The sequence below is a fragment of the Sarcophilus harrisii genome, chromosome 1, assembly GCF_902635505.1.
Source record: "Sarcophilus harrisii chromosome 1, mSarHar1.11, whole genome shotgun sequence".
Taxonomy (NCBI): Eukaryota; Metazoa; Chordata; class Mammalia; order Dasyuromorphia; family Dasyuridae; genus Sarcophilus; species Sarcophilus harrisii.
The window spans coordinates 493,757,815-493,784,787 of record NC_045426.1 but is presented as its reverse complement, the minus strand read 5'-3'; the positions used below and the strand labels follow the sequence as shown (position 1 = coordinate 493,784,787).

The 26,973-nt window shown below is 35.6% G+C and overlaps 1 protein-coding gene across 3 annotated transcripts in view; it reads left to right on the top strand.

The window, feature by feature from the left end:
- GREB1L (GREB1 like retinoic acid receptor coactivator) overlaps positions 1-26,973 on the top strand; it is a 137,138-nt gene that overhangs the window by 49,869 nt on the left and 60,296 nt on the right. For all 3 annotated transcript variants that reach the window (XM_031946546.1, XM_031946545.1, XM_031946544.1), the window contains 7 exons: positions 8,521-8,649; positions 14,642-14,758; positions 15,055-15,174; positions 15,887-16,024; positions 19,309-19,494; positions 25,180-25,506; positions 26,727-26,855. In XM_031946546.1, coding sequence (XP_031802406.1) covers positions 8,521-8,649; positions 14,642-14,758; positions 15,055-15,174; positions 15,887-16,024; positions 19,309-19,494; positions 25,180-25,506; positions 26,727-26,855 — 1,146 coding nt within the window. The remainder of the gene's footprint in view (positions 1-8,520; positions 8,650-14,641; positions 14,759-15,054; positions 15,175-15,886; positions 16,025-19,308; positions 19,495-25,179; positions 25,507-26,726; positions 26,856-26,973) is intronic.

Below are 26,973 nucleotides of genomic sequence, written 5' to 3'. Positions count from 1 at the left end.
GCATACAGCATAAAAATAAAGTTAATATGTGTGTATGTGTATGTATATATATATATGTATTGTATGTATATATGCACAAGGAGGTTAGGAAGAAGGATATTAGTAGTTAGGAGGATTAGGAAAGGCTCCATGCAGAAGATGATACCTGTGATTTATCTTAAAGGAAGAGAGGGATTTTATGAGCAGAAGGCAAAGAGGGGATTCTTTCAGGAAATAGAGGAAAGCTATTACAAAAATATAGAGATGGTGTTCTCTATGTAAGCAATGGAGGAAAGGCAAATTTGTCTGAATCACAGAATATAAAAATAAGGGTAATGTCCAATAAGATTGGAAAAATGGATTAAGATCATGCTGTTCAGGGATTAACAAGAGAGTTTTCATTTTATTCTAGAGGCATTAGGAAGCCAGTGAAGTTTTTTTAAGTAGGGGAGTCACATGGTCAAATCTACACTTAGGAAAAATTATTTTGGCAACAGTACATAGGATGGACTGGAGTAGGGAAAGACTTGAAATAAGGAGATTAGTTAGGAAGCCATTCCAGTAATCTAGGTAAAAGATGATGAGGACCTGAACTAAGGCAATAACTATGTGAGTAGAGAAAAGGGATCAGATGTTGTGAAGGGAGGAATGTCAATATTTGGCAACTGATTAGATATTTGGAATGAAAAAAGTGAGGAATCCAGAATAATACTAAGATTACCACCCTGGTAGACTGAAAGTCTGGGAAAGCAAGGAAGAGGGGAAGGTTTAAGGGGAAGATGATGACTTCATTTATGTTGCATTTAACATTTCTCTGAAACATTCAGTTTGAAATGTCCAATAAGATATTTATAATAGGAGACTGAAGCTCAGAGAAAGGACTAGAGTTCAATAAATAGATCTGAGTCATGTATTCAGAAATGATAATTAAACATTTGAAAGGTTACTGAAAAAGAGTATTGAAAGAAAAAAGAAGTTTTAGTAGAGAGCACTGATAGTTAGAGGACATAATATGGATGATGATGAACCATTAAAGGAGACTCAGGAATGTGGTCTCACAGGTAGTTAGTAAAGCAGGAGAGTGTGTCTTGGCAGAGAGGGTGGTCAGCAGTGTGAATACAACAGATAATTCTGGCATTATATCCAAAGAGTTGTTAAACTGTCTATACCCTTTGACCAACAATACCAACATGAGGTCAGTTTCTAAAGATGATTTAGGGGAAAAGGAAAAGAACTTATATATTCTAAAATATTTATAGCAGCTTTCTTTGTGGTGGCAAAGAACTGAAAATTGTGGGACTGCCTTTCAATCGGGGAACAACTTTGAGTAAATCATTTTGACTTATAAATACCAGGTTAACTATAAAGGACAAATGAAAGACATATGACATACTTATACATTTATACTTATGCACATATACACATACATCTTTGTGTCTGATAGTAATGATCTCTAGGGTGGGGGGGAAGTTACAAGTATATTTTATTTATTGCATATTTAAAAACTTTATTGTATATATAAAAGGATTAGCAAGTTGTGCATAATAGATTTGCAGTTTGATGTGCAATCATCTTTTTTATTCTATTTTATGAAAATGCTTGTTATTTCATGAATTTAAAAGAAAAGAAAAAACCCAGATAAATCTTGAAGGATTAAAGCTGAGAAGAGACCATGATATTTGGCAATTTAAAAATCACTGATTACTTTAGAGAGAGTAAAACTTAATAATAAAGTTGAAAATCAGATTAGAAAGGGTTGAGAAATGAGTGAAAAATGATGAAGTGGAAGCAGTTGAGTAGAAACAACTTTTTCAAGGACATTGGCTCAGAGAACTAGGAGAGATATGATAGCTTGGGGGGGATGATAGGGTAGTTAATTTTTTCTTAAGGATGGAAGAAAGTTGGGAATTTTTGAAAGTAGAAAGAAAGGAGCCAGTTGATAGGGAGAGGTCGAAGGTTCAAAAGAGAAGAGGGATAACTGAGGGTATAATCTGCTAGAGAATACAGGTGGTGATAAAATCAAGGTCAGATGGTTTGACCTTGGAAGGAGAAAGCCTACCTTGTGAGAGGCTAGAGGGAAGGAAGAGAAATCAGATGATGATGTCTGTTGGTTTTGAGAAGAAGAGAATGAAGAAAGACACATTAGATGGCCTCGGTTTTGTTTGTTTGTTTTTTTTTTCAGTAAAGAAACAAGGTCTTTAGTTGATAGGCAGTGGAGGTAAAGAAGATGGGGGTAGAGAGCACGGGGAGGGAAAGAAAAGATTTAGGATAGCTTCTGGGAGAAGCGAGATAAAGAATCAAAGAAGAATATTTTTTTTGCCTCAGATCAGTTATAATATGTAAAAAGAAGTCCCCTATAACCATATGTCAGTCAGTCACCAAACATTTATTAAGTGTCTACTATATGCCAGGCACTATGCTAAGTGTTGGGGATACAAAGAAAGGCAGAAGACAGCTCTTGCTCTTGAGGAGCTTACATTTTAATAGGAGAGACAACATGAAAAAATGATAGAGAATAAGTTGGAGATTATCAACGGAAAGAAGGTACTAGCATTAAAAGAGGATCAAAAAAGATGTTTTGTAGAAATTTTTAGAAAGTGAAAAATTTTGTAGAATATGAGACTTTAACTGAGACTCGAAGATAGGGATAAAGGTAAGGAGGGAGGACATTCCAAACATGTGGCACAGTCAGTAAGAGTGCCCTGATTTAGAAGACAGTGTTTTATGTGAGAAACTATAAGAAGGCTACTTCTTACACCAGATGTCACCAAATGGTAAAGTGAATGAGGATTAATAAAGTATAAGAGCCCTAGAGAAGTAGAAAGTGTTCAGGTTGTGAATGTCTGTGCACGTTAATCAGAGGAATTTTTATTTGATCCTAGAAGTCAAGCAGCCATTGGAGTTTATTCAATAAAGGGATGACATGATCAGATTTGTGCTTTAGATAGGTGAACTTGACAACTGTGTGGATGATTAACTGAAGTAGGGAAAGACTTGAAACAGGGGGACCAACAAGCAGAATAATCTAGATGTGAGATGAAGATATTAATGCAACAAGTATTTATTAAGCCCTTAATATAAGCCCCTTCTGTTTTGAAGAGGAATGATCTTCAAACTGGTAAATATAGTGTAAGTATCATGAAGGAAGACTTGGACTCTCTTGGAGTAGTATTCCTTGAAGTAGAGAAATGTGAGTTATCATCAGCCCAAGCAGAGGGAACTTTAGGAGTGTGTGTGTGTGTGTGTGTGTGCACGCACAGGTTCATGCTTGTGCACAAATGTACTGAACCTAATGGGAACCATAAATGACTTGAATAAATAGATATGTATAAATATGTGTCTATGCATATATATGTACATGTACATATATGTGTATACTAAATATGCATAATTGACATATAAGATTAGATCCTTAGCTATCTGAAAAACTTCTTTATGTAGAATAATTTATTCCCTGATGATCTTAGCTAACAGAAACTTTACTGCAGTATGATATGATGCAAAGTAAATCTTCCAGGATGGGTCAAAGGACCACTTGTTAAGAATATTGTTGAGGGGGGTAGCTAGATGGTGCAGTTGATAGAGCACCAGCCCTGCAGTCAGGAGAATATTGTGAGGGTATTCTTATTTTGAAATACTGTTAAATAATGAATAGAGAACTGATAATAAGAAAGACTTTGAGTCTCACATCTTCCACAGAATGATTTTATAACCCTACCTGGTCAGATCACTTAAATTCTCAATGCTCCAACAAACTTTCTAAGACTAAAAATTGCAGAATAGTTTCCAGTTTTCATTATTAGAGAGATTTCTCTATAAATATTCCCTCTGCTATAATTAAATCACAATTCTAGTCTCCCCCCAATTTCTAAATCAAATATTATTTAATTTGATGATCTTTGAGAGCTCTTTCAACTGTGAGGTTTCAAAATTCTCTGAACCTGGAACATTATTTTGACTCATTTTTAAATAATTGTAGGAAAGAGAATCTAGAAAAAAACATATTGTGATGTTTAGAGATAAAGGGAGGCTTGACAGTAAATTTAGAATTGAGAAGAGAAAGGGAATTTAGTCAGAGAACTAAAGAGGATTTCATCATTCTCTGCTTGGTCCCAGGACTGTTGAGCATACCACTAATAGAAATTAGGTGGTACAGAAGCAAGGTGGGGCCCTAAAGGATAAGAAATTTTGTTTTTGTTATATGTACTTTGAAGTAACAGCAAAAAGACCCAGATTGAAACACCTCAGACTAAATTAAATGAAAAGTGAAAGCAAATGAGGTAAAGATTATGATCATCATTCATATTCAGAAGTCAACATTTTTGGCTTCCTCTCTAAAGTCTTATAAAGACCATTGATATTAAACTTCACTGCTAATTCATGTTTAATTAATTTATCTCTTACCCTATGATAGTTTGTATTATCACTCATAAATTTGTTTGAATTCATAAATAATGCAAAATAATGACTTTTATAATGAGTCTGTAGAAAACAATAACTAATTTAAAATGAGAATCATGCCTACAGATTTTTCTATAATAGATCTTAAACCTTTTTGATGGTATATTCATTTAGATTGTTATTTTTTAAATTTTATTTTATTTTAAATTTTTTAAATTTTTAAAAATTTTAATTTAAAAGATTTTAATTTACTTGTACAAGTCCTATAAACTGAATAAAATACTTCTTTTAAGTTTGGCATCTTGTGGCTACAATAAAAGTTTTTTTTTTTGACTGCTAAAACAGTTTGGATACTCACCCTAAGATTTCATCTAGTCCCACTAAAGGCTGTTGTTATGGAGAGAGTAAGCATCATTGGGACCAGATAATGCTTCTCTAGCTGAGAAACAAGGAAAATCTTTGCTACCTAGAAGCCTTCAGCCTGGGAAGTGACTAAAATGCTGGGTTATTAATGTAAAGTGAGGCATATGTTATCAGAGATAAAGACTGCTAAATTGAGAGCTAAGAGGCAAGACACTGATTAGAGGTGTGCTGATCATAGAGCTAGAAGTATTGTTGAAAAGAGGTTGTCTAAGGTGAGATTAGAAAGATCAAGAAATTCAAGTTCTACAAAGTCCCAAATAGTTGGTTAAACTCAGAATTATGGAAGGGATTTGCATGTTTTTATATGTAGGAAGGAGAGATCAGCCTTTCATTTTTTTGTTGCTCAGTCATTTCAGTCATGTCCAACTCTTTGTGACCTTATTTAGGATTTTGTCAGCAAAGATATCAGAATGGTTTGCCATTTCTTGCTCCAGTTCATTTTATAGATGATGAAAGTGAGGCAAAACAGTATTAATTGACTTGTTTAAGATCACACGGTCAGTAACTGTCTGAGGTTAGATTTGAACTCAGAGAAAAAATTCTTAATATCCAGTCAGTCACTTAGCTGTCCTCTTCTAGTTTTCCCTAAATTAGCTTCGGTTGGAGAGCTCCTTGATCCCACAGGTTGACAGCCTGTCTCCCTCTAAGGAAATGACTCTGTCAGAATGGTAGCAGATACCCACTTACTTTTGATAGGATTTTGTTTACCAGAACTATAGCCCATTTTTATCCCCCTTTTTATAATGTTCTTTGTTCATTATTGATAAGTTTTACATTGACTATGACATCCCATAACTCCTAAAATTTAAATTTTTATTAACCAGATTTCAATTAGAAATGTGGAAGCTACATTAATTCATTAGATATACTAGCAAAACAGTTTATTAAACTGTTTCATAGTAACCCCCCCCCCAAAATCGTGATTTCCCAGAATCTTTCTCTGATGAATTATTGTACCAAACTCATTGGCAAACTTTAGAAAGAGTGTATGGTATAGTATAGTATAGTACAATCTCAGATAGTAAAGAGGTCATTGAACCATACCTAAGAATCCCTGTGGGGTTACATTGACTTAGAAAACATCAAACTAATATTCTCTCTATTCTAATGTTTAAAATTTTTTTCTGTTAAATATGTTCTAGTTGCATTTTAGTCTAGTTCTGACTATATTCAGGAATGTTGTATATAGCACATGCTAGATTTGTAAAGAGAAAGACCTAAATTTAAACTCTCTCCTCTTTACTAGTTATGACTACAGACAAGTGACTTAACTTTTGCCCGAATTTCTGGCAACTCTTTATGACTACAAGATATAGAAGGATCTGATATTTTCATGTTGGTTTTCCATCAGTATAATCACAAATCCTTCAGGTCTTGGATGTAAGTTCTAGAAAAAAGACTATCCTATTGTTTAGAACTTTAAAAAATTTGTTTGTATTCATAACACTTAAATTCTGAAGAAAAAACTTAAAATTAGTCCCTGGTGATGTTAAATGCTTATGTAGATAAATAAACTCTTTCAAATTTAACCCACTGTGTGTCATTGACAGCTGGTAACCTGACTCTGATTTAACTTTGAAAATCTGTTCCCTAGGAGTCCCCATTCTCACCTGGGTAGTTTGCCCATGTCTCACTGTGTAGAAATGATGACTAAGTGCTGTGTTCACTGTGATTTTCTGAGTATCAAAGACTTCAGCTCCATCTCTCTCCCTACAGGACATCTGTACAGTCATGTTTGCATCAGTATCATTTACCTCCTTTGACTTTGAACTTGGTACCCCTCATTTGTTCTCCCATCCAAAGTTCTCACTTTTAAGTATGAAGGGAGAGGGAAGCAGCTCTAGAGTAGAGCGTTATATAACCATTAGAGATCATTTAATGCCTTGCATTTACAATGCAATAAATATGGCAATACAAAAAACCCCTCGGATTTTCTGGGAAGAAGTAACTAACAAGTTGAGATAGAAAAAACTAAGTTTAAGTTTATTTTTTAAATTATTTTGAATTATTTCTAATACCAAAAATAAAACCACTCTTTTACTAAGCTTTTCTCAAGGTCTCAAAGGAGTTGGATTAGTAATTCTCTTAGGAGTCTCTGACCTTCAATCCCTTGGCTTGTTTCCTGTGTTAGCTGAATAAGTTGCCCTCCTGCTTCAAAGTCAGAGACTTTCTGTCTGTGCTCAACCTTGAAAACTCTAGCTGGCAAAAACAGTCTTTATCTCCCCTTGACTTCTCTCAAACAAGGAATGCTCTCTTGAGAGTAAACTGTCTTGAGTTGGGCATACAACTAAAAAAACTCCAACAAATTAAAAAGACTCAATTAAACATCAGAATAAAAATCCTGACAATCAAAGAAGAGATTAACAAAATAGAAAGCAAAAAACATGATTGAAAAATAAATAAAACTGGGAGCTTTTAAAAACTATAGATGAACAATTAGTTAATATGATTGAAACGCAAAAAGAAGAAAATTAAGTTCCAAAATAAAAAGGAAAATTCACAACAAATGAAGAAATAAAGAATATTTTAGAACTATTTTTTGCCTAGCTTCATGAAACTTTTCATAAAACTGATAAATAAAATTGGTGGATATTTTTAAAAACTTAAAATAATAAAATTAATGGAAGAGAATTGAAGTTGAACTAGACATCAGTGAATTTCCAAATAAGAAATCTTAGAATCAGAGGAATTCATGGTAAATTCTATCAAATGAAGAATGGTATATAGAATCATATATATATATATATATATATATATATATATATAACAACTAAACACTGAAATTTACAGAAATTAAGAGCGATCTAAATAATTCAAGATTTTGGAGTCAAGAAAGTCAGGTGGTAGGAAGGAGCAAAACCTAGTAGACTAGCTAAGCAATCCATCTAACAGAGACATTACACCTATAGAGGCTTTGCAGAAGCTTTCCACAGAGACATGCTGGGGTAGCTAAATGGTGTAATGGATAGAGCACAGGCCTCAGACTCAGGAAGATCTGAATTCAAATGTCACCTTGAATACTTAATACTTCCTAGCTGTGAAATCCTGAGCAGATCATTTAAGCTTTGTCGCCTTGGTTTTCTCAATTGTAAAATTGAGATAATAATAGCACCTACTTTGTAGAATTATTATAAGGATCAAATGAAATATTATTTGTAAAAGCACTTAGCACAGTACCTGGCACATAGTAGGTGATATACAGATATTTATTTATTCCCTTTTCCTTCTTTTCCTCTTATGACTTAAGATTTTTCATAGTTTTTTTATGGCAATAACCATATTGATATATTTTTCTATTCCCCCACTCTTGGAACTTTATAGATGGTTTCTAATTGTTTTGCAATATATACATTTATATTGATATAATACACATAAATGTTTATATATATATGTTTGTATATACATGGGTACACATATATAATCATATAAGTAGAAGCAATCTATAGATATTTTTTCTTTTAAATTTTTTTTCTTAGATTGTATTGCAATTATGTGCTCAAAAGGTGGGATTTGTTTCATCACTCATTTTGTACATACCAGATTACTTCCCAAAAAGACTGTGTTAATAATTTTCATTGCCATCAGTAAATACCATGCATGTGTTTTCTCCACTCCTCACCAGCCCAGTCCTCGTTAAGTTTTACTAATTTGATTTATTTTGGCTAGTCAGCTATTGTTTTAAATATTATTAGTGAGAAAACTTCTTTCTTTTTAAAGACTCACCAGTCCTCAGTCCAGCTAATTCTGCTGTTAATTTAAGTGGAACTCAGGAGCTGCCCAGGAACAAGAACCTTGTGAAACCACTGGCTTTATCTTTGCAGATTGTAGGGAAGACGTACGCTTCAGGTAATGTTTTCCTTGTTATTTCAATTCTTCTGTAAAACCATAGTCCAGATAGAATTCTTTGTGGAGTTTTTGTGACTAATTGAAAAGAGCAAATAGACATGTATGTATAGATATAAATAGATAGATGCCTATTTGTCAAAAGAAAAAAGAGGGAAAGAGAGAGTTAGAGACCTGAAGCCTTGTGTCCTCTGCATTATGCTCAGAGAATTGTTTCCTGCAATTTCTACCCTGCCAAAGAAATATTTCTTCATCTGTCAATGGGACCTCAAAGAGCCTTTTGGTTGTCCATGTTATAGAAGACCTTTTCCACTGCTTTCAGTGATTTTTAGAGGTTGTTAAAGGATGAGTGGAGAACTAGAATTCTCTCCATGAGCCTCTTAGATTTGTGATTCCAGGACTAAAGCCCCACAAAGCTTTAGAAGTGACTACTCAAGTACTATTTAACTGTTCCCTAAGTCATATTGTATAGTCTTTTGTATCTTTGTTCAGAAGAATGTATAATCAGATTGATGAGTCTTAGTTTATATTAATTTGAGGGCAGTTTGGGGCAAAATACTTAATCTCTTTATGTACAAAAGTATATACAAAGTTTTCTCTTTGTAAAATGAAGGAATTATACTTCTGTAGCTAGGTAGCACAGTGAATAAAATATTTGATTTTTAGATAATAGCTTAGATTCAATAATGTAATCCTAAAGAAGTAATTTAACCTCTCTCAGACTTAGTTTCTTCATCTGTAAAGAGAGAACAGTAATATCATTGGAGTCTCCAATGTTTTTGTGAGGATTAAATGAGATAATATATGTTAAGCTCTTTGAAAACTTTAAAGCACTATATATAAATGCTAGCTATTATTATATTGCAATTATGTCTCTTTCAACTCCAACTTCTGTGAAATGAAAGATTTCCTTTGCTTCTAACATGGATTCTATTTCCTTAACTTCATATAATAACAGAATATACCTCTACCAGGGAAGCTATCTTCTTGTGATTTGCAACAGTGTGCATTTTTAGGACTGAAATGGAGATATGTTTTAGGATCTAATCATACAAAATCTAAGGTGTGGAAGGGATCTCAGTATCCATCAGAATCCATTCCTCCCTGAAAAAAGAATATCATATGCAGCACGTGAAATGATGGTTATTTTTCTAACTTTAAGACCTAGAGTCCTGGGAAACCACTGCTCCCCAAGGCAGTTTTGACCTCTGAGTCCAAGGAGAATAAGTCTGATCCTACTCCCACATGACCACATTTCAAACCCTTGAAGATAATTATCATGACTCTTCTAAGTAATGTCTTGAGGCTAAATATCACCAGCTCTTTTAGCCATCCTCATATGGCATGATCTCAAGACCTTCACCATCCCAGTTGCCCTAGTCTGGCCAACTCATTAATATCCTTCCTAAAAAGGGACTTCAAGAATAGGATATTCCAGATATGATCTGCTCATGGCAAAGTACAGGACAGTCACATCCTTGTCTTGGATGCTATGCTTGTTTTCAGGTAGTCTTAACTTTTTTGGTTGTATTTTCATTATATTCTTGGTTCTGTTGGGTTTGGAGCCCACTAAAGCCTTCACATCTTATTACAAAAATTGCCACCCCAGTTTGTATCTGTGAAGTTATTTAATCCTTGTAAGACTCTGCTTTTATCATTGTGAAATTTCATCTTAAAGCTTGCTCAGTCTTCTAGGCTGCCAAGATCTTTTGGAGTCCTGACTTTTCCATTCAGATTGTTAGCTTTGAATCATTTGTATATTTGGTAAGTGTCTATACCTATATCCAGTTTATGGTTTAAAACGTGAAATAATATAAAACCAAGTAGAGATACCTGGTGAGCTCCACTGGAAATCTAATTTCAAGTTGGCATTGAATCATTGATGACTACTCTTTGTATTAGGCCTTTCAGAAAATTTCTAATGTAGATAATTATATACTTTTGTAGTCCACATCTTTCTTTTCCTGACTAACAATATGAATGACTTTACCAGATGCTTTTTAAAAAATCCTGTTAAGCCATATCCACAGTATTCCCTTGATTCATCAGTTTGGTAGTTTTGTCAAGAAAGGAAAAAGATCATAATTGTTCTTTTTCATCACTAACTCCCTATCTAATGTCGACTAACCATCTTTATAATAACATTAATTTCCAGAATTTGGACAGGTATTAAACACATACTTCCTTACCTCCATTTTAAAAACTAAGAACAAAGTTTTTTCTCTTCTATTTCTGTGGCACATATTGTTTCATCTTCATCTCTTTTTCATGTTTAAAAATATTAGTTGGACATCAAATTCATCTTTTTTAGTACTCTAGGCTGTAACTCATCTGAGTTTAGTGGCTTTTATTCATGAAAACAGATACATATTTTCTTCCTATACTCTTAGTTATCTTAGATATAAATAAATTAATCATTGAGTATCAATGCCTTCTCATTGTTAGTTTTCTTCATCCCCTCTCCCTATTTATAATGGCCCTTTTCCCTTCTTGGAAAGAAAATGCCAGAATTCTATCTTTTTGTGGTCCTTAATTTCCCATGCTAGGCTCATTTTGACCCAATTCTTAGAAAACTGTTCTGTGCTTTTGAAGAATTGGACAAAACTGAAATGACTGAACAACAAAAAATGTAGCTATTTCCCACTTCTTTTCATTTTTTTACCTGTCATCATCTTTTTCAAATACAATATATATATATATATATATATATACTTTCAGATCCATATTCTTACCATGAGTTCCATTTTACCTAATCTCACTGATAGCTATGAAATCAATTTTGTGTTAAGATTTTCTAGTTTATCATTTTAAAAAAACCTTATACTTTGTGCATTTGTATGTAGACATTTTAAGATATAGATTTTACTGCAATCTTCATTTTTGCTTTGGGGTCCCGGAGACTTCTGGGTATCTCTACTGCTATTCTTCCTACTGTGTGTTTGTTCTTCATGATATTCTACTTCATTAAAATCCAACAAGCATTTATATTAGGCACATACTATGCACCAGACATTTTGTTGATTGAAAGACAAAAGTGAATTATCTTCTGTCCTTGAGGAGCTTATAATTTAAAGAAGGGGGACAGCAGACAGACACAGGCATATTCAAAATTAAAAAAAGAAAATTGGAGAGGAACAACAGTAGCAGCTAAAGGGCTCAGGAAAGGTTTCATGTAAAAGGTGATGTCTCAGCTGAACCTTCAAGGAGACTAGCAATTATAAGAGGCAGAAGTGAGATAGAAGTCTATTTTAAACACGATGGTGGAGATAGCAGATAGTGTATCATTTGTTCAGTCATTTTTCAGTTGTGTCTAACTCTTTGTGACCACTTTTAGGAGTTAGCTGCCCTATGGAATACTATAGATAGCGCGTAATGAGAAGACCAGTTTGCTGGACCTTAATATATGCTATGGAAAATAATGGATAATAGGACAAGAAAGGTCAAAGAAGGAGGGTGGGTTTGTGATGTGCTCTAAATGTAACAGAGGAATTATACTTCATCCTAGAGATAGTAGGAAGCCAACGGAGCTTATTGTCTAAGGGAATAGTATGATTGATAGGCTCATGATTCAGTGCTGGAAAAGAGATCAGAAGCCATCTATTACAGTCTTCTCATTTTTTAGTTGAAGAAATTGAGACCCAATGAGTTTAAGCCATTTGTCCAAGGCAACACAATGTCAGAGATAAGATCCTAGGCCAATCAGCTCCAAAACCAGTGCCCTTTCAAGCTGTTCTACGTGGAACAGTCAGACTTGTGTTTTTAGAAACCCATTTTGTTAAGTGTATGGAAGATGGATAGAAGTAAGAGATATCTGAGGCAAAGAGAACAATTGGGAAGCTATTACAATAATCCAAAAGGTGATGAGAACATGAAAAGGAATGTTGATAGGCCGATGAATGAAAGGGAGTGGATAAGAGACATGTTGTGGAGGTAGAAATGATAAGCTCTGGCACCTGCTTGGATTTATGGCATATAGTCATATAATGAGGGAAAGGACAGAGTTAGGAATGGTGCACTAAGGTTGCTAACCTGGATAACTAGAAGAATGGTGGATATCTTTTTCAAGAATGGGAAGGTTTAGAAAAGAAGCAGATTTTTGGGGAAAGATAATGAGTTCTGTTTTGGACACCTTGGATTTCGAGATGCCTAGAAAGTAGAGAATTTGAAATATATAATAGGAAGTTGTTGATACTTGGGGACTAGGACTATATGCATAGATTTAAGAATAATATTTATATATGTAATATGTGTTCATATATACCCACATATACACATGTGAAAGAGCCCTGAGGGGTCCATCCACAGTTAAGGGATATTATATGGAAATGAAGATTTAAAAAGAAGAACAGTATTTAAAAAAAAAAAACCAAAGGAAAAAAGCATACAAGAAAAAAGTGTGGTAAACAGTGTGAGATGGTACAAAAGACTCAAGAGGATGAGTGTTGAGAAAAGACCATTGGATTTGGAAAAGAAAAGATGACTAGTAATTCTAAAAAGAGCTCTTCCAATTGAGTAAGTCAGAGGCCAAATTGGTAAAGAGTTAGAAAAGAGTTATTGCAAAGGTAGAGGAGGAATGAATGTGGACATTTTGGGAGGGGCATTGTTGTTTTTAAGGAATTTTGGATTTAAAAAAAGAAGAGCTGTAGGATGATACCATTTAAGGTTTGGTAATATTTAGAGATATTTTCCTGTTTTTTGCTTTATTATGGAAAGGTCATGTTTGTAGGCAATAGGGAATGAACCAGTAGACAGAGAGAGAGCAATAATAAAAGATAGGGAGAGGATGATTGGAAGAGCAGTCTCCTGAATAAGATGGGAAGGGGTGGGATCATAGGCACACATAGTTAGCTTAGCCCAGGCAAGACAAAAGGCCATACCTCCTCATCAGAGAAGGGAGCAAAGGAAAAGGAAGTAGGAGATGATGTCAAAAGTCAAGTGCTTACAGGGCAAGATCCTTGTTTGAGTTTGTGCAAGGATGGAGTATCATAACACGGTTGAGGAGAGAAGAGGAGGTTCTTGGGGAATATACTTAGGCAATTTTTTCCTTCTGTTAAGAGCCCACTATAATTATATTTTGAGCTAAATTCTATCATTGGAAGCCATTTCCTACAGCATCTAATGCCCCTACCACAAGCTATTGTAGCTCACACTATAGTGAACATGGGGATTGGTTGCTTAAGGTAGTTGGGAATTTATTACCTGAAATTCAGCACTTTTCTGGGAGGAATGGCCAACCAGCCTTAATAATGATTCTGGCCAGCCTATGGATAGAACATTATGGTAATTGACAATCTGTTAATAGTTTTATACTTCTGGGGGATACCTCCTAGTTATATGATTTTATATACATAACATATGCATATATTATAATAATTATAACCACATATGATAATATATCATGATTATAAGCAGAAAGACACTGAAATTTTAGATAATAACAGTAGTTTGTAGTATGGTGGTGATGGTGGTGATAATGATGGTTCTTGTAGTGTAGTAGTAGTAATAGCAACTTATAACTCCTTGAGAAGGAAATGCTATTATTATTCTCATTTTTATACATAAGAAGATTAAGGCAAACAGAAGTTAAGTTTTTTGCCCAGGATCACAAAACTAGCAAGTGTATAAATCAGGATTTGAACTTGAGGCTTCATGACACAAAGTCCAACATTTTATCCATTGACCCACTTAACCTGTCCAGAATAACTTTTTTTTGCCAGAAAGATTTAATTTTATATTATCCTTAAAAGCTCTCCAATTGATCACCCTCAGAGTTCTTGCTATATATGACTTTTCTAAGAATAAGAGTGGATAGCTAATGGTCCAATCCAACTTAATTGATACAACATGGCAGGTAATTTAAATTATCTAGACTGCCTCATGTCATGTCAACCTTGACTCCTTCAACATGATGTTGGCCACATGAATCCAGTCTCTGGATCACTAGCTGCTGTGTATATTGTGGTGACTTCTCTTCTCCTTCCATGGTGTCCTGCAGATACTGTTAATGGGAACAGTAATAATGGAGGGAGAACAAATACATCCAGCTCCACCCCTGCTCGCCCAGTGCCTCATTCTGCGTCGCCCAGACCTGGTTTTGCTGCAGGAGATCAAGGTACATGAAAACCAAACTGGAGGCTGGAAATGATGGGCTTAATTTTGGTAGTTTTTTGGCCATTCTAGAAGGCCAGTAATAACAATAAATCACAACTATGTAGCACTTCCTACCTATTATAACATTTAAATCAAAGCTACATTCTAAATTCAAAGTCTGCGCATCCTGCCATCATTGTTAAAATTTCTCATCCTTTGGCACTTTGTACATTTTTGGATGGCAGGAGACCAGTGCTGATTTCTGAAACCACTGAGATTTTTGTTCTAGAATATTGGTTTTCTGTTCTACATCCACAGCATCCATGTCCAGTTCAGGGCCACCAAAGAAACGACACCGAGGATGGTATCCTGGGTCGCCTGTCCCTCCACCTGCTTTAGTTGTTCCTGTTCCTACGGTCCGACCTCTTGCAAGAACTGGTGAGACTATTTAATAGGAAAATGATTTTAAAGATTTTCTTGCCTAGTAGTGTTGCTTTTTCTTTTCACTATATCAATAGTTTTTTCTCTAATAAGATTCAGAACTCATATAATGTGATGTTACTTATTTTGTTATGTTTGATTATTGAAAATAATAGGTTTCAATTAAAATAATGCCCAGTTATGTCTTTAGGAACCCCTATTACATGGGCAAATCTCATATACACACAAGTTTTATATGTTCTCTTTGTCTCTATGTGTATGTGTGTTTCTCTCTCTGCTTGTCCTTCTTTTTCTCTGTCTTTCTGTGGATGTCTCTGTGTATGCTGTGTGTCTTTCTTTGTTTTTATCTGTCTCTCTCCATGGTGATATAGAAGAATTACTGACTTTGAATTTAGCAATTTTTTTAGATTCCTAAATTTTTTATTTTATTAAATAGTACTAATTATATGTAAAAATAACATTCTTTTAAAAAATTTTTTAGTCTTAAATTCTTTCCTTCCTTTCCCTTGCCCTTGAGAAGACAAGCAATATGTTGTCAATTATACATGTGAAAGTCATGCAAAAACATATAAACAATTTTTAAAAATATTGCAGAAAATTTAATGCTTTCAATTTGATATTATTGGTGGTTGGAAAAGATAGATTTATTTTTATTTCACTTTCTTTAACAAACAGATTTTTCCTCCCCCCCCTTTTTTTTTTTTTGCAGAGCCCCTTTTATCTGTCCCCGTTCCTCAGTCTATGTTAACTGGAATTTTACAACCTCGACCCATTCCTGCAGGGGAAACTGTAATTGTTCCTGAAAACTTGCTGAGTAACTCAGGAGTCAGACCTGTGATTCTGATAGGTAAGATCAAAGAAATCTAGACTCTTCAAGCCTATTTAATCAATGTTCCCAAAAGGCAGTGTGGCAGGCAGGGTGAGAGAGAGAGCCAGCTTTGGGACTAAGAGTTCAAATCTTACCTCTGACACGTCCTCTCTTTGTGTCTCTGCCCAAATAGTATAACTTCCACTTAGGTAACTGTAAATTGCCGACAAGGTGTGAACCTTCATTGGAGGAGAGAATTTCCTCATCAGGGAATTAATTCCCTGTATCCGTGAAATCACAGGTCCATCCCCTGTCTAGCTTTTTTTAAAGACTAAGTCCTTCTTAAGCAGAGATGGAAAACCATCAGTATCTAATTATTCCAGAAACTATTGTTTATGAACTCTAAACCAAATAGCCTGAGAGTACCATTAGTTATGTAAGTGTTCCATCCTTTAAGAAAACCCACTTTAGAATCACTATCACCATCAAGGAAAAGTCAATAAAAGAACCTGAGGTCGTTCTGGAGTGTATATTTCCTGAATATAATTTAGAAATGCTCTCCCCAAACAATGGAGAAAAAGTAAGCATTTCTAGCCAGTTAGTTCTATTGAGGAAGCCTCTCAGTTAAGATTATATTTTTATAGTGCTTTAAGGTTTACAAACTCCATGCATAGGTTGTCACAAATGATCCAGACAATCCTTGAAGTAGGTACTCATTATGTCCATTTTACAGATGAGAAAACTAGACACTGAGAGAAGTTAAGTGATTTGCATGGGATTCCACAGATAGTAAGTGTTTCAGGCCTTCTTGTCTCCAAACTCCATCTGTGCACACCCTATACAGCTTAATAAAGAAGATCTTAGGCTGAATTAAAAGAATTTTAATATTTAGAATAAGGGAAATAGTAGTTCCATTTGTGCTCTCTGCCTATCAGAACATATCTAAAGTACTGTTCAGTTTGGGGCTTCTCATTATAAGAGAGACAAATTAATAAACTGGAATTCATTGAGAAAAGGACAACTACCCTGAACAGGAGGTTCAGAACCATTTTAGATGAGGGTTATTTAAATGACCTAGAGATGTTTACCATGGAGAAAGAAGAGCCTTAGAGAAATTGTGATTGCTATCTTCACATATTTAAAAGGTTATCATGTGGGAAAAAAAGATTATATCTATAACAGGTGGTCACAGAGGGCAGAACTAGGGTACAGTTAAAGGCAAATTGCAGCTCAGTATATTGATATAGTTTCCAGGAATCAGAGCTGTCCTGAAAGGAATTGGTTCTACTGTGAAATAGCAAAAATTCTCTTAACTAAAGGAGATTCATGCTTTTTAAGTAAAGATTGGATTAAGTCAACTCTGGGTTCTCTTTTAACTCTAGGATCTTATGACTGTATCCCAGAACTGAAGAATTTGGAAAATTTAGTGGCTGCTTTTAGGAGATCATTTTAGGACAACTTTAAGGGTCTCTTTCCTTTTTGATCCAAGGGTATAACCAGACTTGGTATTCAATTCAAGACCACCTAGGGACTTCTGGTCTTTCTGGAAGAACCTAATTTTATCTAGATCCCTAAAGACCCTACTAAACTAACATTGCTTTCCTTTCCCATCACAGTCAGCCCCAATTCCTGAGATTATTCTCTAGCACAGATTGTCCCTCTATCATACTTTTTGGTCCAGAGAAAGAATTCTCACTGTGCCCTAATCCTGAGAATCTCCAAGTATTTGGAAAATCTCTATCTAGAGTGATGTGGGATAGAGTTGGGGCTTTATCTCTCCTCTACTAGTTGACATGAGTTATTTAACTTAGATCCCAAGTGTGTGCAAAGTGATTCTTATATAGAGGCTGCATTGTATGCAGGGACAGTATCTAATTATCACAGTATCATTATATTAATATTTATTTACTGTGCAGTTGTGTGTTGTGTAGTATTCCTATTAAAAGAGTTGTATAAAAAAACTATTAACACTATAAAATTAAAATATTGCTAAAATACCATAGCATTTTCTGGACTATTGGAAAAGCATATCTTTTGCCTTTGAAGAGCTACAGATTCTAAAGGGAGAAAAAGGATTTCTATTATTGAGATGTGTTTAACTCTTCATAACCCTATTGGGGGTTTTCTTGGCAAATTTGCTGGAGTATTTTGCCATTGCCTTCTCCAGTTCATTTTACAGATGAGGAAACTGAGGCAGAGAGTTAAGTGATTTGCCTAGAGTCACACAGCCAGTAAGTGTCTGAGGCCAGAATTGAGCTCAGGAAGATGAGTCTTCCTGACTCCAAGCCTGGCACTCTATCCTGTTGCACCCTGCTGCTTATAGGGCTCCTAATATCATTCGTTTTTGCAGGAAAATTCCTCTCCAAAATGTTATAAAGGCCTCAGGAATTTTGTTGTTGTTATTGATTTCTCTAGTTTCTATTATTGGTAAGAAAAAAGAAGCAGTTTACCCTAACCAGAATGTGTTCTATAGAAGCTCAGAACGTTAGGCTGAGGAAGTCTTTAAAGTTCAACTATTCCTGTTTTTTCGTTCTGATCCCTACTTCTAAGAGAACTTAAAGTGGCTTACGGGTTAGAACACTGTAAAATAAGACATTTAAGGATAACACAGAATGAGGTCTACCATACACTTAGTGAATAGATCTCTTGAACTGAGTAATGGATTTAGCTCTGGGTTTCCAGCTAAGGAGAAAAAAAAAAAAGAAAATATGATTTTGCTTTGTCATCGTACAAGAGGAAATGCAGAAATTTTTCTCCAGGAACATTTCTCCTTTCTAGAACTAAATTCAAGCAGTGGTTTTTAGGCTATTGGTTTTTATAAAGTTTATAGAGTAACACATGAACAAAATCTTCAATCTTTTTATAAAGATACAGAAACCTTAGTTGAAATGAAAACTGTAACACTTCATGGTTTTCCTCACCATAACTGTGATGGAGTGATTACCGTCATTTCCATTTTACAGGTGTCCAAACTGAGTTCAGAAAGTGACTTGTTCAAGGTGACAGGATTGTTGGAGCCAGAATTCAAACCCAATTCTCCACCACTCAGGCTAGCATGTATATCCAGGACACCCTGTCCATTCATTAGATAAGACTCATTTCCCATATTGGATAATGACTGTCACCTAAATCTAGCATTTGTAAAAGCAGAGGGTATGAAAACAAATTGTAACTTGGTGTAGATATTTCTGAGAGGGCCCCAGGGAATGAAGTCTGCCCCTTTTTCCTTGGTGGGCTATCACAACACCTTGATAGCTAGGACTGGCACAAACTGGATGAACCTTCTAATGTTAATTTATTTTGGGGATTTCCTTTTACTACAGGTTATGGCACTTTACCCTATTTCTATGGAAATGTTGGTGACATTGTAGTCAGTCCTTTGCTTGTGAATTGCTATAAGATTCCACATCTGGAAAATAGAGATTTGGAGCAGTTGGGACTGAATGGAAGCCAATTATTGAGCGTGGAAAATATGATTCTTTTAACTATACAGTACCTTGTACGGCTTGGTAAGCTATTTCTGTTGTTGTGTGCTTGGTAATTATTGTTTTTGTTCCTTCTCTCTCCCTTTCTTTCTTCTCCCTCTCACTTCTTTTTCCTTCTCATTCGCCTCTCTCTTTCTTTGTTTCTCTGTCTCTGTCTTCTCTTTCTTTCCCCTCCTCTGTTTCTCTCTCTTTCTCCTCACTTTCCCCCTTTTGCTACCTTCTTCTCATTTTCTTTTCTCTTCTTTTCCTACTCACTTTTGTTTCTCTCCTTTCCTCTCTTTCATTCCTCTCTCTCTGTCTCTCTCTCTCCTTTTTTCCCTCTCCCATTCCTTTTTTTTCCTCTCTATCATTCCCTTTAATCTCCCATTCCTTCTCCCTCTCCCTCCTCACCTCCTTATCCATGTCCTCTCATCCACCAGTATTTTTTCCACATTGTTCCCATTTCTTGTTCCAGTTGGTATTTTTCCCCATTACTGTCCATCCTCTCCCCTCTTTTCTGCTTCTTTTTCTTCTCAGGTCCTTTCCCTACTTTTGTTTTTCCCCCTCTCCTGCCTTCTACTTTTTAGGGACTTGAAAGAAAAGAATTGCTCCCTCTAGAGTTTTGGCCAGTCCAGCTAAAAGCAAGAATGGTGCATTAGTTTCCCAGGCTTTCCCTGGGAAAACTAGCTTTGTCGATTCCATGAGAATGCAGTCATTCTTATATGCAAATGGACCTACTTGCATGCTGTATTTTGTTTGAAGAACACTGCCTCACACCCAGGTCCTGCTTTGTATTTCCTCCTTAGCCCACACCATTACCCGACAACCCTCTCCCAAATAGTGGCCAATTTTAGCACCGTTTGCACTTGGGACTAAGGAAGTCCATGGGGACCTTTGGGGTGGTATAAAGTGACGGCTTTTGGTTCTCACTCCCTATATTTACTGCTACCTCCTCTCTAGCTACAGTCCCAGGCCACACACCGTGGATAATCCGGGGCTCCACAGCAGGTGCTTGCAGGTGTGCAGTTACCTCCAGCCAGGCTATGCAACATTTACATGGAAATGAACCGTATTGTGCAAACTCAAAGTGACTCATCCCAAATGCAAGCTAATTATAGGCTCCCCACTGGACTTTAGGCCTTCAAGGCAATGAGCAGTTTAGGGAGATTTGTAAAAATACTGTATAATTGAGTGCTCTAAGGGAGATCCTAGAAGCACAAGATTAAGGATATTTTAGGGCTCCAGATCTTCTCCTATGTTCCTCAGTCTTTCTTTGGAAGCCTGAGATCTGCAATTATTCTCATTTACATAACAAGAAAGAAGGCACACTGGAGGAAAAGTAGTGTAATAGGTTTTAATCCTGAATTTAAGAGTCTGGGAAATAGGAGTTAGAATCCTTCTATCTGCGCACAGTCAGCCAACAAATATTAATTAAGTACCTACTGTGTGCTAGTGGTAAGTGGTAAGGATATAAAGAAAGGAAAAGACAGCCGCTGCTTTCAGGGAGCTCACAGTCTAATAAGAGACAACATGGGGAAAAAACTGCTTACATAAGATATGTATAGGCTAAATTGGAATTAATAGCGCTAAGGCACAAGAATTAAAGGGAGATCAGGAAAGGTTTGGGGAAGTTTTTTTTTTTTTTTTTTTTTTTTTTGGTTAAAGATGGTTAAAGTTTCTGCTGGGACTCGAAGGAAGCCAGGAGACAGAAATGAGAAGGCAGAGCATTCCAGGCATGGAGAAATACCAGAAAAAATCCTTGTGGTATGATGCAGGCAAAGCAATTAATCTCTTTTAGCTTCAGTTTCTTAATCTGTAAATTAGACATAATAATCACATATATCTTGCACAGGGGTATTGTTATGTGGACCAAATTAGTAATACATGTAAAGATCTTTGCAAAAACCTTAAAGTAATAAAATAGATATTCCTATTACTATTGTTTTTTTTTTAAATTATGAAACCACCTGAATCTAATCTTTAAGTCAGTTGATAGCATTCATTTGACTATTATTTATTGATGACCAAACAATTTAGGTTCAAAAATCAAAGGGACAAAACTATATAGTCTAGACATTTGAGAAAATTAGGCTTAAGTTGTTTTTTCTTTTTGCTAAATTGATGAAAATTTTGAAATTCACTTCTAATGAATGAAATGTAATGTACAATCAAAATACCTGCTAGTTTGCTTTAATGACAAGTCAGATTATGCTTAAAACCACTTCATTTTTATGTTGAGATATTTTATTCTAAATAAAGAAGAAAAGCTGGGCTCCATGATACATATTCTTTTGACACACCCTTCTTAGCCTTTTGCTGCAGAGGTTCCCCTGTATGCAATTGTAAATATATTTTTTAAAATCTTAATTTCACTTTTGGCCCTCTCCTGCTCACCCCCAAGGACATAATGTTCAGCCAACTCTTTGGAAGGTAATGCTCTTCTAGATAGATTTTTCGTCTTGAACAAGGCATTGAGTGAATGTTTGCAGAGATACTACTTCCACATTATGGATCTACCAAAAAAAAAAAAAAAAAAAGAAATCCAAACCTAGATTTATCCATTTTAAATGACTAGCATTGACATTTGATCTTCAGGTAGCTGCATCACTGCTCAATGATTATATAAGCTAGGGTAGTGTTCTTTAGAGAAATCAGTACTCTCCACTATAATTTTCACTTTCTCCAATTGCTCTGATTTCTCTATCAGAAAATCTTTTGAACCACACTATGAGAAGGCTAATGCTTCAAATCCTGGGTCTGATTAAGTTGTTAAGAGTGTTCAGAATATATTGGGACACAGTCTTCTCCTCTTGAAGTAGCTAACTGTAGTGGAAAAATCTCATTAGAATTGTTATCTGGGTTAAAGATGAGTCAGAAAAGATCAGTACTTGATGAGGGGTGAAAATTATATTATTGTCAGGCTTGTTGAAAAAGAAAAAAATTCATATTATTGTCAGGCTTGGTGAAAGGGATTGGTGATAGGGGACAGACTTAGTCATTTGTCCATATAGTGGTTGAGCCTAAGAAGGTGATTGGAAATGAATGGAAACCTGTTATTCTCTCCCTCTTGAAGAAGCTTGCTAACCTGATTTAACTTGTTATATCCTTCTTTCCCACCCTACCCTGGCTCCCTTAGCTCAGTGCGTGCCTACTAATACTAAATTACTTCAAGAGAATTGTGAATATTATGAGCATTTTAGACAAATTTATTACATTTTTAGATTCAGCACTTTTAAATATACCAAGTAATAGATAACTCAAAAGTTCTTGAAGAAGGTGTTAAGGTACTGCCCACTAGTGTCCTTTGAGTTTCTGAAATAAATAATAACTAATTCTTATATAGTGCTTACTCTGGGCCCAGGTACTGTGCTAAGTGCTTTACAGTTATCTCATTTGATCCTTACAGCTACCATGGAAAGTAGGTGCTATTGTGACTTGCCCAGAGTCACACAACTGCTAAGTGTCTGGGGATGCCTTTGAATTTAGGGCTTTCTCATTCTAGGCCTTTACCACCTATTTGTGAATGATAAGGAAATTACATTTGCAACAATTGTGTTGGAGGTGTGTGTGAGTGCATTCCTTCTCTCTCTTGGATCCCTTTTCCTCAGGCAGCAAAAAATACTAAAATATGAGTAGATAAAGTTTGAGAACCATGAGAACGATGCCTTATTTACCCTTGACCACAATCTTAACACATTTGAGCTAAATGAAACCAGGAATTCTGATGCTTACACAGAATAGAAATCAGGAATTCCCTTATGTTTGCAGTCTTACCAGAACAAAGGAATACTTAGACTTTTGGTTTCTTCTAAATGGGTTTAAATACCAGTATTAGAGTTGATAACAGAAGGGGGAATGACAAATTTTATGAGAATTATTAAAGTAGTTAATTAATGATAGTTAATAATGATGTAGAAAGTAGAAATCTATTATAAGAAGATGGAATACTTTGACTTGATGTATCTCTATACATAAAGAAAAAAGTATCTAGGATGCCTACCTTTATTTGCAGGAAAAAAAGTTGTTTTCTAATTAAAAAGGAAGACTTTTAAAAAAAAATGGATAATCTTTCATGGTTTTTCTCCTTCCTCCCCCCCTTTTTTCCTTACTTAAATCATCTTATTAAGATAATAATTTCTAGAGTTACTGGGAATGGCTCCCTGCAGGGTAGAAGATCAGCTCCTTCATCTGAACCTTAATCTGACCAAAGAGGCCTGCTTGTTTCTGCAAAGCTTATATACATAGAAGTCTTCCTTAATTTGGGTTAATAAATATATGTTTGTCTATAGTATTATGGCATTTGAGGTACTCCTGGAAACAGGTTTATATCTCACTTGAGTTCACTGGTCATGAGACAGTAATAAAACTGAATAGGTTCTAATGCAAGGAATGGAAAGTATTTGTTTTCATTTCTTGGATTTAAGTATAAACTAAAAGTTGGAATATCCATTCATTTATATTCCCTGAACACCATACTCCATCCTGCTTATTATATTCTAAAACTTATTTGGGTTTGAAAACAGAACAAGAAAATAGGATTCAAGAAATTACGGCCATGGTTTATGATATACAGTTATCATCATGCTGAATAGAGTGAAGAAGCACTGAAGAAAATCTAACTAATAAAAGGAAAACACATTCTTTCTCTGGGGAAAAAACATGCAGTTCCCTAAAAAGCTGAGAACCTTTCTCTCTCTATCTCCCAGAAAAACCCCACAACAAAACTGGATATAATCCCTACTACTGTGGTGGATAGATTGTTTGAAATCTAGAGTCCAACACTGAAGATTGCTTTAAGACTAATATCCAATGAGTATCCATACCAAGTGCAAGGCTTATATGGTGAACCCCCAGGGATGGAAAACTAGAAGGGGCAAATGGGCCTAGTTTAGGAACAGATTAAGTCAAATTTATGCATTAATCAGCAATGGAATTCGATTTGTGAATGACTATTGTACTCTTGTAAACTCTGAAATTAGGAGATGTTTTGGGAGGAATAATATCCTAACTCCTGCTTCTTCATGTAAATTGGCCTAGATTTTCCTTAAAAGAAGATATTAGAAGCAATTTTAAGATTAGGTTGCCTCACAGGGACTAAAGGCTCAGGTTCTTGACATCACTTTCTGAATATAAAACTGTCTTGAGGAGCTCCAGGCACACGTGCTGATGTTTGAGTGCTCAATCTTTGAAGACAAGAAAACTACTCAGGGACATCCATTTAAGGTGTTAAATATCCTTCTCCTGCTTAAATCTCCTTTTGTTAACTGTTAAATGACCTATCAGTATCTCATTTTGTTCCATTATTGAATCTGAACCCTTAGTAGACTGGCCTGAGATAGACTAAACCCATTAATAAGAATATTGGTCAAAATGATCAGTAAAGTCCATTCCAACTCCTAATTTATAGCCTATGATGTCTCTCTCTCTCTCTGTCTGTTTCTCTCTCTCTCTCTCTCTCTCTCTCTCTCTCTCTCTCTCTCTCACTCTCTCTGTTTCTCTCTCTCTCTCTCTCTTTCTCTCTCTTCCTCCCTCTCTCTGTCTCTTTCTCCCTCTCCCTTTCCCTCTTCCCCCCTCTTTCCCTCCTCTCTTTCCCCCTCTCCTTTTCTCCTCTCCTTTTTCTTTCTCCTTCTCCTCCCTCCCCCTTTCTCTTTCCCCTCTTTTTCCCTCTCTCTATGTGATGGACAGACTTTTAATTCCAATTTTAATTTAATGTGATTCTCTTCAATTTAGGTCCTGATCAGATACCTCTCAGGGAAGAATTTGAGCAGATCATGCTGAAAGCTATGCAGGAATTTACTCTGAGAGAGAGATCCTTGCAGATGAGTGCTCAGTGTATCTCTGTGTCGCCAGGTCAACTCCCCTGGCTTGCTAGACTAATTGCCAGTGTATCTCAAGACTTGGTTCATGTGATTGTCACTCAGAATTCTCTGGCTGAGGGCATTTCAGAGACTCTGAGAACTCTTAGTGAAATGAGACATCAACAAAGACTACCAGACTACGTGGTGGCAATCTGTGCATCAAAGATCAGAGGGAATGAATTTTGTGTGGTGGTCCTAGGTGAGTAATTTTATGAATGTGGTACCAACATAAAGTAGTAACATTTCTTACTGAATGACCTAACTCAGACTCTTTCTTCTTATTCTGTACATTTCTTTCCTGTTTAGGTATAATTTTCTGTTTTACTTGGTTTTTAGTTGGGTGTTTTCTGGCCGATCTCTGAGATAAAACATAAAACATAAAAGTGCTCTGCCCACTGCACCAGGTGTCCTTTTTCTAGTCTTCTTATACTTTGCAACTTATGTACTCTGTGACCCAGTGACACTGCCCTCCTTGCTATTTACTATATAAGACACCTCATTTCCTGACTCCATGTATTTTCACTGGCTCTCCCTCATGCTTGCAATTCTCTCCCCAGGTCAGCCTCCGGGCCTTCCTGATTTCCTTCAAGTCTCAAATAAGATCCAACTTTTTACAAGAAGATTTTCCTAATGCTTCTTACTACCAGTGCCTTCTGTTGACTACCCCTAATTTACCTTGGCTCTATATTATTTGTGTTTATTCCTAGTAGTTTGCATATTGCCTCTCTCTATTACATTGTGAGCTTCGTGAAACAAGGGAATAATTTTTTTGCCTTTCTGTTAGCACTTTCCTAGCACAGATTAGGCTGTTAATCAATGTTTATTTATTGACTGACTGGCTGTTGGTTTTGGAAAAGTTATAGCAGTCCCTTGTTCTTGCCATATGTAACTTTCATTATGAGAAATTTTGGATAACATAAAACAGGATTAAGCTCAGTGGGTCAAACTGTCCCAGAGTGCTTATAACACATAAATGTTTATTTATTCAGTGGAAAGTTTTTAATATCATAATTGGCTGACTTGATAAAAAAAAAGCAGGAATATTATAGAATGTGATTCCATTGATGCTATTTTTCTATAAGTATTAAAAGAACTTTAAAAAAAGAATCAAATCAAGTGATCTTATCAAATATCTTTATAAAAATGTCCAAAAAAAAAAAAAAAAAAGGAGATGGGACCTTTGTGAAGCCATCCATAGAGTTTCAGAGTTCTGTCCCTTTTTTTCACGGTTGTTTTCTCCTTCCCTCATGACTGTAATCCTGGCAAACAACCTATGGATTGAATGAATGAATGAACAAGCATTTATTAAATAATCATTCTATGTAGAACACTATGTAATAGGCTGATAAAAGTATGTGCCCAGAAGCTTCATCCAGACAGCCTGCTGCAGTTATTCATTTCTGCTGTCCTCCCCTCCAGGTCAGTATCAATCCAGAGCCTTGGCAGAGAGCATGCTTACCACAAGTGAATTTTTGAAAGAAATTAGTTATGAACTCATCACAGGAAAAGTCAGCTTCCTGGCATCCCATTTCAAAAACACGTCTTTAGGTAAGTAGATACAGAAGTTAGGAACTCTGTGCTGGATTGCTTCTCAGGTTCTGTCATAGCCTATCTTGTGAGACTTGTGCTTTTCTCATTGATCCTGGAGGTTCAGAGTGTACACTTC